Source organism: Peromyscus californicus, unplaced genomic scaffold (genome assembly GCF_007827085.1).
Source record: "Peromyscus californicus insignis strain IS unplaced genomic scaffold, ASM782708v3 Scaffold_4__1_contigs__length_199733344, whole genome shotgun sequence".
Taxonomy (NCBI): domain Eukaryota; kingdom Metazoa; phylum Chordata; class Mammalia; order Rodentia; family Cricetidae; genus Peromyscus; species Peromyscus californicus.
Genome location: NW_026294562.1, coordinates 19,534,679 through 19,552,997, shown reverse-complemented (window position 1 = coordinate 19,552,997; position 18,319 = coordinate 19,534,679). Strand labels below are relative to the sequence as shown.

Below are 18,319 nucleotides of genomic sequence, written 5' to 3'. Positions count from 1 at the left end.
GCCATTAGTGTTTAATGTTGCTTTCCTCTTTCATTAATGAATTTAAATGTATACAAATAAACTGTTCAAAAAATTTTTTTAAGGATGTATTATCAGCAAGCGCCTGGTTCCACATTTTACACCTATACGTCAGGGACCATGGAAAAATTTCTGTGGTGAAAAGAAGTTGCAGTTAGAAAGTTTATGAGGTTCTTAGCTAAGTGATGAAGAATCCATCTAGCTACTTAAAATATTATTGTTTCAACAACACAGGGAATTCCTCTGACACAGTGTATATGCTAAAAGGATGTGAATGCTCTATATTTTAAAATGCATAGAAATAGACAAAGTATTGAAAAGCACAAAGAAACCCAACACCATTCAAGCTATTACTTCTGGATAAAGAAATTATGAATGACCCCCCTCCCCCGTTGTGTACTTGCTCTGTTCCCTAACAAGCACGTGTTTACGTGGGCAGACTCTTCTTCCTCATTCCCACTCCTCCTCCACCCTTCCCCAGTAGAAGAAGGGAACCGTGGATACCAGAGTCTGTGAAAACACCAGAGGAAGCCCCGCAAAGACTCCAGTTCCACCCTCGGTGCTGGGGTGAAGAGAAGGGAGGAAATGGCTGGCCTTGCTGATTCCACAAGACTCAAAAGCTCCTTGCAGGAAGAGCGCTGAAGTACACAAAGAGCTGAGGAACCCCTCACCTTGCAAACAGAACCAAGCTACTCACTGGCTGGTGAGTAGCAGTGGCTCAGAGAGGGATCAGGCACTTTCCTTGTCAACCTTCCCATCGCTCAGGAAGCCGGGTCTGGGTGCCAGTTTGGGCTACCCACTCTGTCACTGGCAGTCCACAGCCTGTTCAGTTCTGACTGCTGGTAGAGATCGGCCTGCACTCCTGGGGTTTACTCAACCTACAGTTCACTGTTCATGGTGCCTCCCTGGATCCTACGTTCCCGAGAGCAGGAACTACATTGCAATACTTGCTGCTATACTTGTAGAGGCCAGCAAACTTCAGGCTCTCAGTATTTGGTAAACGATTGCACCCTAACACAGGTAGGAACAAACGCTTGCAATTTATTCAAATTCTATTGTTTTCTTCAACTGTCACAAATTATATTGAAAGTCATTATAAAAATCTAGACTGAGTGCAGTAACTCATCTACAGGTAGTAGCTCGCTCTTCCTTCCTTCCTTCCTTCCTTCCTTCCTTCCTTCCTTCCTTCCTTCCTTCCTTTCTTTCTTTCTTTCTTTCTTTCTTTCCTTCCGTCCTTCCTTGTTTTTTTCGAGACAGGGTTTCTCTGTGTAGTTTTAGTGCTTGTCCTGGATCTCGCTCTGTAGACTTGGCTGGCCTCGAACTCACAGAGTTCTGCCTGGCTCTGCCTCCTGAGTGCTGGGATTAAAGGTGTGTGCCACCACTGCCCTGCAGTAGTAGCTTTTTCTTTGTTTCTTTCTTTTTTTTTAAATTTAAATTTATTTATTTATTATGTATACAGTGTTCTGCTTGCGTATATCCCTTCAGGCCAGAAGAGGGAGACAGATCTCATTACAGATGGTTGTGAGCCACCATGTGATTGCTGGGAATTGAACTCAGGACCTCTGGAAGAACAGCCAGTGCTCTTAACCTCTGAGCCATCTCTCCAGCCCCAGTAGTAGCTTTTTCTATTGAGAATATTTTGTGGTGAAAGGAGACCAAAAATTTTCAATATATACAGAGTATAAAGGAATATTCTTATATTGATAAATTATAAAGTGTGGAAACGGTTTTGAATGGCTTTTAACTCATTTTTATTTCTAGAAATAATTGAATCAAATAGTTGGATAAAGTTCAAGCACAAATGACTGTTCCCCACAGTGACAGCTATCTAGGATATACATATATGTGTGTGTGTGTGTGTGTGTGTGTGTGTGTGTGTGTGTGTGTGTGTGCGCGCGCATGTGTATGTATATGTGTGTGTATATGTTTATACATATGTATATAAATATCTTTATATATTTAGAGAAGTAGTTTAATGATGATATATTTATTCATTCATTTAGATATAATGGTACCATTAAGAATTATGCTTTGGGGTTCATTTAACAAAATGCAAAAGTGATTTCATATAATGAAGTGAAAAAATTCAAAAAATGAAACTGTAAATGTGGTATGACCCCCACTATATAAAAGATAAAGACCCAAAGCAGGAATGTCAAGGAGCTAATGGTGCCAGGTGATGGGATTATGAGTTATTTAAAACTACTCTGCGCTCTCAGGTTCCCTATAACAACTGCTATCCCGGAGAAACTCAGTATGGCACACACACAGACAGAACTTGAGGACGTGTTCCTTTACACTAGCTGTTTAGGAACTGAAAACGTGGGACTTTGTTCTCGTACCAGGTTTTAATTAGGAGGAAGAACTGAAATATTTCTTATAAATTCTTAAAGACTAGAGGCTAAAGATTAGATATGTTGACTTTTAAAAATGGAAGTGTCAATGATATGAGCCTCGTTTTTAATTTAGAAAATCATCCGAATGTCCATGGTCTCCCAAGTTTTGTTTTCTCTTAACTAAGGACAATGGCATCAGTGGCTGATGGTGAGGGTGATGTGGCCAGCGAAGGGGGGAAGTTCAGCCAGGCCTTAGTCTCACCCCTGGGTCTGGGGAGCAGCTAGATTGTGCTGCCAGGAAATGCAAGAATGGCTTGATCATTGCAACACTAATAAAAAAAATTTAATCCAAAATCAACCCTGAAAAAATGCAATATAAATGACTCTTATGTAGAATGGAAATTATATAAGAGAATATGGCAGCCATTTCTAAGTGATACTAAATAATTATATAAGAGAATATGGCAACCATTTCTGAGTGATACTAAATAAAATGGATGTCCATATACAGAAAAGCTTTCAGTCATACTTTATACTACATTCAAGTCTAAAAAGGGTCATTAGGTCTAATATAAAATCCAACAGAGGTTGTTGAGCTACCTAGTGAGATCTTGTCTGGGCAGAAATAGGGGCTGGAGGTGGTTTGGTAGATAAAGATGCTTGCTGCCAAGCCTGACGACCTGAGTTTGATCGCCAAGATGGTAGAAAGAAAGACCGACTTTCCCAAGTTGTCCTCTGACCACCACGTATGGGCTGTGGCATGTGAACACATTTGCATGCATGCACACAAATAAATATACAAGTTAAGCAACAATAAAAATAACAAAACTCCCAAACCAAAAGAAACCCCAAACTATACAAATTCCAGAAGAAGATATGGGGAAAATTCTTTGTGATCTTCAGTTAGGCGAAGATTTCTTAGACATGTCACCAAAAGCATGATCCGTAATTGCAAAAATGGAAGACTGTGCTGTCGGAACTAAAAACATGGCCCTTTGAAGGGACTCTTTTTTTTGCCCTAAGCCTTTAAAAGAAGCTTTTATTTATTTTGTAGTATGTGCAAACAGGAAGCACAACACAAGAAGCCAAGAACAAAGTCACCGAGTCACAGCAGCTCAGCTTTGCTTGTGCTTCTAGATCCTGCAAGTGTACGTGCATTTAGGGAACTGAGATTATACAGCATGTACCATGCTTTCCCCCACACTGTGAATATTCACCAACTAAAACCCCATGCTACAGGAGTATTTTGATAACCAAGAATACACCATGCCATCTCAATCTGTCAGACAAAATTGTAATCCTGTCTTCCTTGGCAACAAAAATTTCATTGAAGACAAACATGGCAGTGGGTCTCTAGACAGAAGGACTGGCAAAGTTACAATTAAAATTCTGCATCTCTCAATGCTCAGCTGACGAGGAAACACAAAGCCACAGACTGCAGAGTACAGCCTTCCTGAGTTTATCATCAGATCTATATACTAAAATATGAGGAAGGTGTGTTCCTGCTCAATAAACAAATTCCTATGGAGTAGCTGAAGGTTACCTATGACAGGGCTTCTCAGGATGTCAATCTCAACACAGCACAGAGCTGCAGATCTTGCCCTATGAGCCTCTCTCTGCCCCTCCACAGTCGGCCTAGCAACATGAATGAACTCACACTGTCCAGACATGGCTTAACAACTGTATGTTCAAGAGGAGTCTGTTCTGTCAATCTGTCAAACTATCCTTTTAACCATATGCTCTCCTTTAGGACATTCATAAAGTTCAGATGTTGTGGAATGAACTTGTGCACAATAAACACAAGTCTCTTCACAGAAATGCACATATGGATCCCTGGGTACAGTTGTAACTGTCTTCTAGATGTGGTGGTCCTAGCAGAGAGTTCTTCCCTCATCCATCCTCTTCTCTGCACAACTCCAGTTCAGGATGATTCTAGTGAGAGCATCACAGAGGTCACCCCCAGGAGACAGCCCTTTTTGAAGGCACTCTTAAGAGCACGTGCAAACAAGCCATAGCCTGAGAGGAAATATCTGCAAAAGAGATCTAATAAAAGACATGTTCAAACTACGTAAGAAATTCTGAAAATTCAGTATGAACAACTTGAGAAAACTGATCTGTTGTGGGATATTTGTACACTGTGTGAAGATATATTGTGTGATTGGTGTAATAAAGAGCTGAATGGTCAATAGCTAGGCAGGAGGTATAGGTGGGACTTCTGGGCACAGAGAGAGGAAGGAGGAGATAGTCAAGGCTCAGGGGAGATGCCAGGAGACACAGAAGAAGCAGGATGGACAGTGTATGACAGAACATAGATTAATAGAAATGGGCCAATTCAAGTTATGAGCTAGTTAAAAAACAAGCCTAAGCTAAGGCCGAGCTTTCATAATTAATAACGTCTCTGTGTCATTATTTGGGAGCTGGCAGACAGTCCGAAGCAAAGTCCAATTAGATAAAATATGGGAAACAATATGGCAAAATAGCACATGAAAAGCCTCCCAGAGTTATTAGTCACCAAAGGATGAAAAATGAAATATGGAATTCTAGCTGACATCTATTAAACTGTCTAAAATTAAAAAGAATGAATAGTAAGTATCAGCGAGGACCTGGAAAGCAGCTGGTGGGATGTAAAATGGTAGATACTTCTTCTGTGGAGAGCTAGGGGGTTTCTTAAGGACTACAGGGCCTGGAGAGATGGCTCAGCCACTGTGAGCATTTGCTGCTCTGGCAGAGGATCTGGGTTCTATTCCTAGTACCCACGTGACAATTCAGAATCATCTGTGACTCCAATTCTAGGTGATGTGATCCCCTCTTCTGGCCTCAGTGGGAAAAGCATGCACATGGTTGGTGCACAGATACACATGCAGGCAAAACACCCACACACAAAAAAACAAAAACCAAATACATCCAGAGTCCAAACCCATGTAAAGATGTGTGTTCACAGTCAATGTGTTTATGGTAATCAAAACCTGGAAACAAGCTCAATGTCCACCAAGAGGGGAAAGAAGGAAGGAATTGTGGCCTGTGACATGGCGGAACGCTGCACAGAAAGGAGAGGACCCACAGGTGCTAAGATGGATGAAGACACAACAAAGAATCGTGCTGACTGAGAAGAGACAGCCGAAACCAAACACAACACACTATGAAACCCACACACACTGTGTACGACGCTTCTGGGTACGTCTACAAAACACAGACTCACCAGCACAGCAAGGTGCTCACTGGTTCTTAGGGAGCAAAGGAAGTAAAAGAGGGCTTGTAACTTTTGGGATGGCAGGCAGGTCAGTGATTGTGACTGAATCACAGAATAGACACATTAAATCGTATACTTTAAACAGGAAGACAGTGGTTAGTCTAGTATACCTTAATAGAGCTGTTAAAAACGAATGCATTATGTGAATGCCAAGCTTTTGGGGGTAAGGACCTGATATCAGGTTTCCCTGGTGTGTGGCTAAAATTTACCTCCTTTCCCTCCCATTGGCCTAGACAGCTCTGGTGAGGTATGACATTACAGTACTCAGAACATCAAAAGGCTGCCTCTGTTGGCCAGGCAGCCCAGCCCTCCTGCTGGCCAGGCACAGGCCCTGCCAAGCGCTCCTGCTGGCCAGGAGGAGGCCCTCCGGGTGGCTTGGGTGCCTTGGGTGGCTTTGTGTGGCTCCTCTCCCAAGGAGCTGTCTTGAGACAGCCCATGCTGCACTTACCTCCTCTTCCTCATTCTCCGGCTGTCGGAACTTCAGCCTGAGGTTCTCCTCAAACTCCTCGTCTGTCCAGTAGAAGAGCACCTCCGCGCCCTCGGTGGCCACCAACACGCACTTCATCTTTCAGGAGAAGCAAGAGCAAAGGTCACACCTGTTAGTTCAGCCTGAGGAATGAGAAGACCCTCAGCCTGTTGGACATTCACTGAGCCCTTTGGGCATGCCAGCCACCACCGAGAGAGCCATTCTGAGGTCGTTTCGTTACACCCTGACGAAGCAGCAGCGACATGAGGGTCGGGGTGGAAAGGTGGGTGGGAAGAGGAGGTGTACAGAGCCCACAGCGGTTCAGTCCGCTATTCTCATTGTTTTCCACAGCCCTCAAAGTGGGTGCCGCCCACCTTTCCATCCCCGCCCCCACCCCAGAAGAGGAACATCATTTACCTTGGCAAGGCATACAGCAGAGCTTCCAAGGAGCTAGATTCTGACCAGTTCAGGGAAGAGCACAGCATCCTTGGTCCTGCAAAAGCTTAAGGCAGAGAGGGCATGAGAGCACGCAGGAGCTCTGGTCTCTACCGCTGCCTGTCCCTGAGAGTGGACCAGCTGGGGAAGGGCTGAAAAGTCACAGGCTCCCCCATTTTAGGGACCATGAGCTCGGGGAGCCCTCTGTGTGGAGCAAGCGTCGCCAACACTCTAGTTCCTACCTCCTCTGCTGCAGGGGAGGTCTTGTTCTATATACTCGGTGCCACTCAAACACGTGGCGTGGTCAGCAAAGCCACCCTGAGCAGCCCTGGGGAGCTTGCTGTGAGTGAGTGACCGGTTACCACACAGAAGGTGTCCTGGGAAGGTGCCACAAACTAACAAAAAAAAAGCATCAGGGTTTGCTTCCAGTTTGGGCTTTCCTAGGCCACATTCAACTCTGAGCCTCAAACTCGCCCTGGGAGACCAAGGAACAGATAGGGATCTGCACCTTCCTCCCAGGTATTCCCACCCGGTTACAGGGAGAGTCACCCAGACCCAGCCAGATGCACCCTCAGCACAGTAGGCTCAACTTAAGGACAAGAATGGTGCGTGGATGCTATTCTTATTTTCCAGCTTCAAATAACACGAGAAACAAACTCACTCCTGAATCCTCCCTCTTTTGATAAAAGGCAAGAAGTATGTCAAGTCAAAGAGGGTTCGATCCTCGGGGTTCGGCACCTTTTGCAGTGAAACTCTGAGCCTGGCTGAACCACCCTCGGGCTTGGCCTTGATGACAACTTCCTGGAAACACTGGCGTGCTTCTTGGTGGGGATCAGGTTTTACTGCTTCGGTGATTATCTTCAAAGGTCGCTAATCTCATGTTTTAAACTTTTGTTCTCCTTATAGCTTGCTCTAAAAAGGGGGAACTTGGAGGAGGGCCAACCTGAGAAAATCCCCTGTACCCGCTTTTTCCACCCGGACCACAGCTCTCTCATTATCCCCAGCAAACTGTCCCTGTGGCCTCTGTCCTGTCTACCACAGCCCAGTGAGAAGTGGGGGCGAGGGGTAGGGACTAGAGCCTGCGAAGCCCCGGCAGGAACAGCTAGCCTGGGGTGGAGTCTCGCCCCGCGCACTTAGCACCGCGTCACGGCGGGGCTCCGCCCACAGGCTGCTCACTTAGCATTCTTGCAATGTCACCCTCAAATCCTCACGTCCCCTCCCCTACTCCCCGAATTTCACGGAGACCCTGGGGACTAAGGCCTGGCTTGTGGCGCCCGCTCCGAAAGAGCGTGAGACTGAGGCCGTTCCCGGGGACCCCCGGGCCTCTCTAAGCTGGGAGGGCTGGGCGGCGGAGGTGCCCACCGAGGGGCGACCCAGGGTGGCGCTAAGACCACCCACGATGCCCACATACCAGATCCGCTGCTCTCAGCGTTCGGAGTGTAGCCAGCCCGCGGCTCGCTTCCGGGTGGGACCATGTGACCCAGCCACATGACCTGGGCCTTCAGTGTGGGTTCGAGCCCCGCCTCCGCCTGGCATTGCTCTGGCTTGACATTGCCCCTGCCCCGCAGGGCACTGCTCTTGCTGGTCACCGGTCTGGCAAGCTGTGGGTGCTGGGGTGTGTGTGGTCCCACGTTCCCCCTGGCATAAGGAGGGCTCCCACTGCCATTAGAGGCACCTGCTGTGTGCCGGTGACATTTCAGAGACCCTTCTGCTTGACTTAGCTAAAGCGACTCCCCACACACTTACAGAAGGGGCAACTGAGGCCCCAGAGAGAACAAACTTGCTGAAGAGGAGCCAAACAGAAGCAGAACCCAGGTTTCCTTGCACCTCCGCCGGGATCTTTCCAGCCTCTGGTTTTCTTGCTGAATTTGGTTGTGGGTGAAAGCTGCCCTTTTGTGGGTGTTTTCCCTTACCTGAGCAGGAGAGCCCAAGTGTCTCACGTGGGCGTGTGCTGTGGCTCCTTGATTTACAGGGGTTCCCAATCCGACTGAGGGTGTTTGTCTTGAACCTGTGATTGCAACCTATTTAGATTTTGTTTGTATTTGGAGAGGTCAAAAGAGTGAAGGAGCCAATGTAGTCTGCAGAAGGGTCTGGATGCCTACCTGAGTCCTCACTGGGTACCTTGGTGCTGTTGGGGAACTTTGCATTCAGCCCAGCAGGGAAGGAGATGCCGCTGAGATGCTGCAGAGGGAACATTAACACCCCCACCAGAAAGGCAGAAGCCAAGTTGAGAATGAGTGCCTCTGCCACTCCAGCGACCTAGGGTACAAGCCAACAGAGGATCGCTCCTGCCCCTTCACCACCCACCCTGCCCAGCCCAGCTCCTCTACACAGTGCAGCCACATGGTGGGCACCCTTCTCCTAGAGGACTGTCGTCTGCGCCTGCGAACGCTATCCTGCTGAGTTTGGTGACACGTTTTTCCTCTTGTTTCAAATAGTTTGTGAACTTGAATAACTATTACCCATTAAAAATGTATAACCATTCTAGTAGATGTTATACAACCTGGTGATAGTGACTTTCATTTCACCAATGACTGTGGAATGGTGCTTACTGTGTTTTCTGTTTTTATCCATTTAAATTGTCTTTACTAAGGATTGTAATAAAATAATTCTTTGTTTTAGATGTGTTTTAAATATACACATATATTTAAAATTCCCATTATGTGGTCTGTCTTTTTACTTTTTTTTATATGTGAGTGTGCATGTGTGCGTGTGGATGCTCAGCGTCATCCTTAGGAATGCCATCCATCTCTTTGAGGCAGGGTCTCTCACTGTGTGGAGCTTACCAATCAAGCCAGACTGCCTGGCTAGCAAGCCCCAGAAATCCACTCTCCTGAATCCAGCACTGGGATTACAAACACAGGCCACCTCATCTGGATTTTAATGTGGGTTTGGGGGATTTAACTCAGGTTCCTATGCTTGCAAAGTAAGCATTTTACCAATTGAGATATTCCCCCTGGCCTCATCACTTTCTTAATGGTGTCATTTGGAAGCATCAGGGTTTTCAGTTCTGATGTAATTCAGTCTAATCTATTTTGATGGACCAGGAGAATGTTTGATCATCATACATTCCAATTTGTGTGTGTAGAGGTGTGTGTGTGTGTGTGTGTGTGTGTGTGTGTGTGTGTGTGTGTGGTGTGTAAGGGTTGCCCATGAGTGCATGTGCAGAGGCCAGAAGAGAACGCGGTTTGTCCTGCTCTGTCCTTTGCACCTTATTCTCCTGAGATAAGATCTCTTCCTAAACATGAATTTGTTGCTTTTTGGTCAGGCTGGCTGCCAGCAAACTCCAGAGCACTTCCTGTCTCTGCCCCCCCCCCCCCCTGCATGTGGCCACTCCTGGCTGGAGAACCTTCATGCTTGTGTGAGCACCTAACCCAAAGTCATCATTTTATGGATGAGGACTCTGAGGACCAGAGTCTGAATCAGTCGGGCAGAGCCGCCATGGTCTCTGGGTGTGGACCTGGCCTCTGGTTCTCCAGTGACCCATTTGCCCACCTTGAGGATTGTTGCATAGCTCCTTCTTCTGAATTGAAATGCTCTCTTTTGGTGGGAGGAGAGAGTAAGAGGCTCATGCTCACAAAACTTAAAAGCTTTAGGAAACTCAGTAGATGATAGGATTCCCGCAGTCCCTCCCCAAAGTTATAAAAGCTAGGGTGAGGAGACTCAGGGATCGCTTCCTGCTAGGGAGGCTGCCTTCATGGCTTGTCATCTAGCCAGGTTGTACTTTCTGGGATGCACTTGTCCCTGAGTAGTCTATGCTCCCAAAGTCACCCTAGTCAATTCGTTGGCTCATTAAGCTGGACTTTGAGGGAATCATTTCTTTGATCTGTTGTTGATGCCTTGTCTTCGCTGAATCGATCTTGTTCACATCTTTCCAGAAAAAAGTCACACAACATTGCTTGGGTTTTAAAATTATGTTTTAGATATGTCCAGTAGAGGGCACAGCATCCAGTACTGATGCTCACTACTGGGCAGGCATGCCACAATGCCGATTGTTCTCTGATAATAACTGTGAACTAGGACTGTCAGGACTCCAGGAGTGGGGGGTGGAGAAGAAAGCTCATCTAAGTCACTGTGGACAGTGTAACAGCTTCTGTAGATTTTGATATCACCATACAAGCAGTGACAGTCACCTGACAGCAAACCAGTGGTGGGGGGCTCACGCCATCGATGCATTCTCCCGTTTCCCAACAACCCTTCAGCATTTTGTGCGGGTGTCGGAAAGTGGTGTAGACAAGGACTTTATTTCCTAGACCCTAGTCCTAGATGGGTCAGTGGAACTGAGTGGAAGGGATTTGACTGCTAGTTCCAGGTCCGTCCCCTGACTAGTCTCACTACACGCTTCCTCTCCTGGTTTGTCAACAACTCATCGCTACCCAGAGGAGCCTTGAAGGAAAGTGCCTAAGAGGTCAGTGGGTCCACATCAGTCTAGATGCCAGTGACTGGAAGAAACACAGCCACGCCCCCTTTCACATCACCACCAACTGAGCTTTAGGTGAGCTTTGAACAAGAACTAAACCTTGATCATGCTAGCCATCAAGATTATGGAGTTTCCATATTATTATAATTAATCACATCTTCCTTAACTGATACATCAATGACATCTGATTTGAATTATGAAATACAATTTCTCCTTCTAATGGCTGAGGCAAAGCTTGTTGGGGGGCAGGAGGACACCACCATGAAATCCAAGGCTCCAGTGTGTGCTAGTGCTCACGCAGTCAGACTCAGGTTCCAGGCAGGTGTGGTGTGGAAAACTGATGCCTCCCTCTCCCCCACAAAACACCCTGACAACAGAAAGTTAAAGTAGTCGTATTTTATTTCTTACAGAACATTACCTCAAAATAAAAGCTACCTCATGGACTCAAACTCCCTGCCATCACCAGGTTTGCATAAACCACCCTGTAATGTGTGTTCTGGATGGGAAAATTAACACCTGTTAGAATCCCTGCACAGAGACAGCCTTCCCTGGGAGGTGCTCCTGTGCTCATTTTGGTAGCTTCCAGATGGATAAAATGAAGGTTTCTTTCTATTTCTTCCCTAAGTATAATTTATTACGTAACATTTACAGCTTGAAAAAGAACCCTAGGATGTTTTCCTGAATAATAATTAGAAGAGTAATGTTCCTGGCGTGGGTTGTCAGAGGGCACCTTTTCCACTGCTAGCTCACAGGACCACGAGGGGCGGGGGGGGGGGGGGGGGGGGGGATTAATGAGCCAGTCAAACGGAAACTTCTCAGCTCCTCCCAAATGCTCTCAGGAGCTTCTCTGGTGTTTAGAACAAAGTGGTGACAATGTGGTTGGTTTATTCTTACGTTTCAGAGTGTGATTTGCAAGTGTTTGCATGTACTATCCCCCCTAGGCTGTTGATACACCACTTACTGTTCAGTGTGGGCAGATGCAGACTTCCCAACCTGAGTGATGGAGGGAGGGAGACAGGGCCGTGGAAGTGCTGGCTGGCTCTGCTACTTACCTCCTAGGATGCAGAAATGCCAAGCATCCTCACCTAAGGCTGGGTCAGTGTGGTGGGAATAGTCCTTAGACTGTCCTACAGAGAAACCCAGAGAAGCAGAGCAGGGAGGCCACTGTGGGCCACAGGGAGGCCACTGTGGGCCACAGGGAAGCCACTGTGGGCTATGGTGAGCCTGGACTGCAGAGACGAGTCACAGCCCTCCTCACTACAACAGAGCTGCCCCTTGACTGCTTCAAACCTGAGGTCATCTGCTGTCCAGGCAGGCAAGTGAGTTCTCTGTGGGAGGAGCACAGGGTGCTGAGAAACCTAGTGGTGGGCAACACCAGTTGAGGCCAGGGTGGCTGTTGTCATGTTAATGGCAAGGTGTCAGCTGAGCAGGCTTTGAAGTTCAGCAGACCTGGGTCTAAGCCTGCTCTGTTCCGTTTATCTGGATGGGTGTGCAGGTTCATCCTCTATCCTCCTGGTGACAACAGAGTCTAAATACTGAAGAAGAGGTATCCCAGAAGGAAGGGCAGTTCCTTCACTATACGAGGGTAACTCACCTCAACATTGCTTCTGTTTGGAATACTACCTTTCCAACGGATAGAGCCTAAGGAAAGGGCACGAAGAATCCTAAAATTGAACTTTTCACTCTGTCTCGGAACAGCAGATTTCCTGGGCAGGATCCCTCTGGGGGACAGAGTGGCTCTACCCTCTTCACCGTCACAGAGACACATCACTATTACTTTGGCTTGCTTTGTTTGGACCTCGAAACATTCAAGTCCTCCTGTGTTCCAGTGTTTTGACCTTCATTGGAATCTGCCTGCTTTGCCTTTACATCTCCAGAGGTCAAGCGCTGGGCTTTTGTTTTCAGAAAGGAAGCCACTCTCCATGGCTTGCAAGGCACAGCCTGTAGCCTGAATCTCTGTGTGCATACAGGACACCTGAGTGCAGGTTGTGGTCTGATCCAGAATATGCTGGATGTAGACGCTCAGTAGTTAACATCCCTAGTACCCCTGCGTGAGAGTACAGGGCTTCGAGTCCACCCTTCTTGGAGCTAAGTGTCCAAGAAAGGCAAGACTGCAGGAGGAATCCTGGTTTGGGGGGGGGGGGCCTCAAGTCTTCAGCCTCACGGTTGCTTGAGTCTGATATTTCCAAGCCTTTCTTAGCTAGAGATAATACTAATATCCCACAGTGGCAGCTTTTTGCAGGGCATTAGAAAAATGGGGTCTTTCTCTCCCAATAACAATGAGAATTTATTCTGAGGCTTTGTGATAAGAAATGAGAAAGAAAATCATTCCTAGAGGCAAGAGGAGCAGAAAACCATCTCAACAAAAGGCACAGACTTCTCATTATGCGTGATTACTCCTTCAATACGCATTTCCCCAAGCCCATTCTTTGGTTTAAAAAGAAGGGCTCTTAAGTCTCTCATGATCTCTGCTGTGTCTTGCTTGATGAAGGAAAACTGACCCAAAGAAGCTGGTGGAGAATTGGGTTATTTTCTTCTCCGCTGCCTCAGCCTGCTGCACTCTTGCTGTGGGTGGTGATGCTGTATTTACCAGAGACTGTCTTTGGGGGGTGAATGTGAAAGGCAGGGTCCCTGTAAAGAGCAACATCACTGCTTTAGTAACTGTCCCCCCCACCCCTCCCCAGGGCATCAAGACAGATGCCCTGAGTTAAAACTGCTGTGGAGTGTGATGTTCCAGTGAATGACGCAAATACTCCTTCCGCGAGGTAGCTGTGAAGACAGAACGGCAAGGCTCTGGAGACAAATTCCAGGGCTTCCCTCGCCCCCTTATTAGCCCGAAAACAAACAAAACTTCAACCTCTTGGGTGCAGCTTTTAATTCACAGAGAAAGACAAAAGCAGCGAAAATGACCTACATTCTGCAAGGCTTAGTGAAGAGTCAGCACCTATTTACAGAAAATGTGTTTGCACTGGGCTCTGGATGTCTTGGCTATCCTGGGCAAGCAGAGTCTACCAGATGAGGGGTGAGTCTGTGACATGAAAAGCCACTGAGCTTGGTGACTAAGTAGGCCGGTTCTGGATTATTCCTCAAGCAAACTCATTGCCTTGGGTGATGCTGGGCAGTGTAAGGACTCTCCCATGCCTCACAGATGCATGGCGATGACAAGAGCAGCTTTGTCATGGGGGTTCTAGATATGAAAGCAAACTAGCCCAGGGCCTGGCACTAGGAGGCTCTGGTTACCCTGCAGTTATCAGGGGCCCTGCAGTTGCCCCCAGACAGGTACTTAGAAGGGATTTTGATATGTGTTCGAGGAAAACCCATCCGTTTGTTTTCTTTCCCTTTCCCACATCTCTCTTCTTTTCCTTCCTTCCTACCTCCAATATCAACACTTCTCTCTGTCTGGAGCTTCCACGGAAGGTGCCTGGGAAGGGAAGCTCCCTGGGAGCCTTGCTGGGTAAGCAGTCTCACGGGCCCCCATCTCCAGATCTTCCAAGCTGACCACTGATAGGTCTAGACTGTCCTGAGTCTTCTGTTCTTGCTTGCCCTGATATGACTGCTGTGTGATGCCTCTCCTATACTGAAAATAAGCACGTCACAATCTGATCCCACGGTCTCCCTTGTACAGACTAAGATGGGCCCCCCACCCCTGAAATTCCCAGTTCTCCTCGATGAAAAGCGCTGGGGACCTTGTTTGTCTGACCTTCCTCTCACCTCTCACTTTGCAAACTGGACCACATCCTTATTCTTCAGACATCTTAGGTGTGCCCCTGCTGCCTCCCTCACGACTGGCCTCAGCTTCTCCCTCAGGCCCGTCTGTTCACATCAAAACTGTGTCACTGACTTACGGGCACCCAGGAGAGTGTCAAGGACCCCCTTCCTCTTAAAAGCAGCATCACCCTTGGCATTTATCCTGAGGTCAGTCATGTCCACAGAGTCTCTGCCGCTGCAGCTTGTTTCCAAAGACTCCCAAACCCCATAGCTCATTTAAAGTCCTGGCCATAGACGTTAAGTCAGTCCTCCTGCCTGTCCAACTCAGAAAGCTTCCACCTATCATTTTCAGTTTTGCTATCAGACCAATTCCCCGTTCTTCTTCAACGGAGCCAACTGAAAACTTTGTACCATACTAAAGTACACCCACCTGGGATGTGACCAGATGGGATTTCTCCCTAGTAAATGCCACTAAGACTCAGCTATGTGGGAAGAAGCAGAAAGGTTTGGCTATGTTTATGATGACTGTGATTCACACTGTCTTCTTCTAAGGGTTTTGGTCAATCAAATAACTAAGGGCTTATTGTTTTGAGTCTTTGAAATCCTTTCAGTTTGAGGGCAAGGTCTAAATTGCTTTACTAGATTGGTCTGTGTGTGTGTGTGTGTGTGTGTGTGTGTGTGTGTGTGTGTGTGAGCATGCATGTATGTGCTGGATGTTGCCATGTGCTTTTTCTTTGTACTACAATTCTCTCCCTCCTGGCAACATGAAGAATGATGATTTCTTTTTGTGGAGACTAATACATTGCTCTCCACTCAATGAATATTGTTACCTGACTCCCACTCCAGGCCTGAGGGAATCTAGAGTCACAGAGGAATAGAACCTTACAGACTGCGGAATATGACTGTAATTCTACTTGTGAAGCACCCGCTTCCCAGAGGAATAGCCAGTGATGGATGCCACTGTCAGAAACCCAGATGCACACACTCATACATCAGCCAGGAAATTATATAAACAGCTCACCCAGCAGGCCAGAGCTGACTCACCCATTTGCTCCCCATGGGAAGAGAGGTGTCAGGAAACCCAAGGCAGCAGCAGGAAGCAGACAAAGGAGGAGTTAGAGGAGGATTGGATTTGCAGCCCTCCCTTGCTCTTTCCTTCATCATCCTCTGCTGAGGGCAGCAGCAGCAGTAGGCTAGGGCTTGGGGTTTGCAGTTACATTGCTGTGTGATCAAGACTACAGGCAGCTGTTTGCAAACACTGCTCTGAAAGCATGCTGCCAGCCTGGTTGTGAGGTGTGCATCAACAGACACACACCTTTATCTCTGCATAGGAATAAAGGGTGTCTACATTTTTCTTAGGGATGGGTGTCACCTACCTAGGCTAAGCTCGTACTATGACTTTTCGTCTCTTTGGAGTGAAAGTCTATGTTGACTCCAGCAGGATGGGAGCAGAGGCTGAGGAATAAGGGCGCTACAAGAGTGGAGAGTAGAAGGCAGTCCAGCAAGCCCACCAGGAGCTCACAAGCAGAGGGTTGTTTATCGGTAACGGCAGGCCAAAGCATTGACATTCTTGACCACATAAAAGCCCATGGTAACTGGAGGGATGACCAATGTCCGGCCAGCTCGCAGGGGACGGGGCTTCAGTTCTGGAAGGGTCCCGTCGTCCACCATCATTAAGGGCTGGCCATTGAGCTGCACTGACCTAGAGCAGGGGAAATAGAGGACCCATTATCACATACTTGCATCTTGCATTAATTTCTTTGACAGGCAAGAAAATTGGCGTGCAATTTGTTTAGAGTTATTCTGAAAGTGACAAAGACAAGCTAACAGTTCCAATGTTTCACATGTAGGAGGGAGTTTCACATTTAATACTTAATAGATGTTTCCACTGTCGCAACACAACAAAGTAGGTGATCATGTGGGCATCTGTGACCATAACTCACCTCCCCTGCTTGTGTGTATTCTTTCTGTGTAACTGGACATTTGCAGCTCATAGAAAGGGGACCACATCCATAGCAAACTTATTAAAGACAAATGGTGCGTCTAGGCTGAACAGGAGGGAAATAGCAACCAACCATCACTGACTTAAGCTACAGAATCTCAACAGCTTCCCATCCATTCCTGACACTTGTGTTCTAGGTAGAAGTTCAGGTTTATGGGTCAGTAGAAAAATCCAAATCAGAATCTAGAAATAAGGTTGCAAGTCACTTTCAGACAATCAATCAGTTTTGCACAGTGATAACTGTCTTTGGTCCTTGTTCAACCTTCACAGTGACAACACTGCATGATGTCATGTGAACATGAGACCAAAACACTATCAAGTGATATAGAGACCTCTGTTTGCTGTTCCTTCTGCATTACAAATGACCAACAAGTTTAGAGAGAGAAAATCAGACCCATGCCTGATAGAGCAGTGGATTCCCAGAGACAAATATGCTGTAAATTGCTTCCAGTGAGGAGTGGGGCAGAGAGAGCTCCAGGCTGGTCCCACATGGGTAGACTTGGGTTGAGGAGCTCCATCAGACCTGAGGGAACAGCCCACCCTCTTGCTGGAATGACTGAGGAGTGAATGAGCAAGCAGGAACTGTCTCTGGATGGTGTGGGGGTGGGCGATGGACCCGGAGGTCAGTACTGACTTCATCAAATATATTAAGAAGCTTTTGATTCCAGATGTCAGGATGCCTTTACTTCCTCACTGTGAAGACAGTTTACTCTTACTGGAGCAGCAAGCCAGGTAAAGCAGGGGGAGGATCCAGATGTAAAAGAAGTCTATCTTTGTAGTCTATTTTCTTATTTCAGGTGGTGTATCCAACAACCAGCTGTCCAATAACATAAATTAACTTTCTAAAGCATGTGCGAATGTACATTACCTCTCTGCTTGCAAACCTCAGTGCTCTCCCTTATATGTAGAATTAGGTGCAAGGAATTAGGTAACACATTTTAGATTCAGATGCTGCTAGAGCACCGAGGCCTTTGGGTTCTGGGAAGCGCAGAACAAAGTCTGGTAAGCAAATGCTCAATCATCTGTACTAAGGAGTAGCTGTTCTGGATCAGTCGCTCCAGAGTTTCCTCATCGTGGGTTGTAGGGAGAACCGGGGAGCATGGACAGGACCCTGGACTGAAATGTCTACTTTTAGCAGCGGGGTCACTAACTCAGGAGCCGACTGACAAATCCTTCACCTGCACTGCCCTGCAGCCTCTGCTCCTGTAAGAATGCCCCTGGCTGTAGTGTGAAGGAGTTGAACTAACAAGCAGGAAGAGCCTTGGAGGCATACAGAGCCAGGCAAGCAGGAGGCGCTTGGCTGTTACTCTCCTCAGGTCACTGTGGACTGTAGCTCTGCTCCTGGCCATTCTTGGCTTCTCTGTGGAACCGACTTTCTCAAGCCCCCTTCTGCAGAGCCTTCTCCCCGTGCCTCCGCTGCTTCCCCTCTCTCCGGGTCTCTTCCAGCTGGATGCTGTTTCTCGTTGATGGGGACCATGCCTCGTTTACCTGCCACTCAGACGCAGAGCCCTGTGCTTTGGTCCTGGACTCTTCTTAGGCCGTGTGCTCCTTTTAGGGTGCACTACCCACACCCATGACTTTGATTACTGTTCACAGGTCTTCACTTCCCCAGGCCCTTCTTCTGGACTTGTATGTCTACTTAGCAGCCTGCAGAAGCCTCCAAGTCACATGGCCCAATTCAAGC

The 18,319-nt window shown here is 47.3% G+C and overlaps 2 protein-coding genes across 8 annotated transcripts in view; both read right to left on the bottom strand.

The window, feature by feature from the left end:
* Hps1 (HPS1 biogenesis of lysosomal organelles complex 3 subunit 1) overlaps window positions 1–9,024 on the bottom strand; it is a 28,319-nt gene extending 19,295 nt beyond the window's left edge. For 2 of the 6 annotated variants that reach the window (XR_008212793.1, XR_008212792.1), the window contains exons 1-3: window positions 7,917–9,019; window positions 6,488–6,572; window positions 6,053–6,169 (exon numbers count right to left, since the gene is read on the bottom strand). Coding sequence is in view for 3 of the 6 variants with exons in the window: in XM_052711768.1 (XP_052567728.1) it covers window positions 6,053–6,169 (117 nt within the window). In the remaining 3 variants the exon portion in view is untranslated. Of the gene's footprint in view, window positions 1–6,052; window positions 6,170–6,487; window positions 6,573–7,166; window positions 7,852–7,916 lie in introns of those variants that run through there. The other 4 variants (XR_008212794.1, XM_052711768.1, XM_052711766.1 and 1 more) reach the window with 4 other exon arrangements.
* A 4,758-nt stretch (window positions 9,025–13,782) lies between these two features.
* Window positions 13,783–18,319, bottom strand: part of Hpse2 (heparanase 2 (inactive)) — a 669,816-nt gene continuing 665,279 nt past the window's right edge. For both annotated transcript variants that reach the window (XM_052713473.1, XM_052713474.1), the window contains one exon: window positions 13,783–16,335. In XM_052713473.1, the coding sequence (XP_052569433.1) occupies window positions 16,170–16,335 (166 nt within the window). In that variant the 3' untranslated portion in view covers window positions 13,783–16,169. The remainder of the gene's footprint in view (window positions 16,336–18,319) is intronic.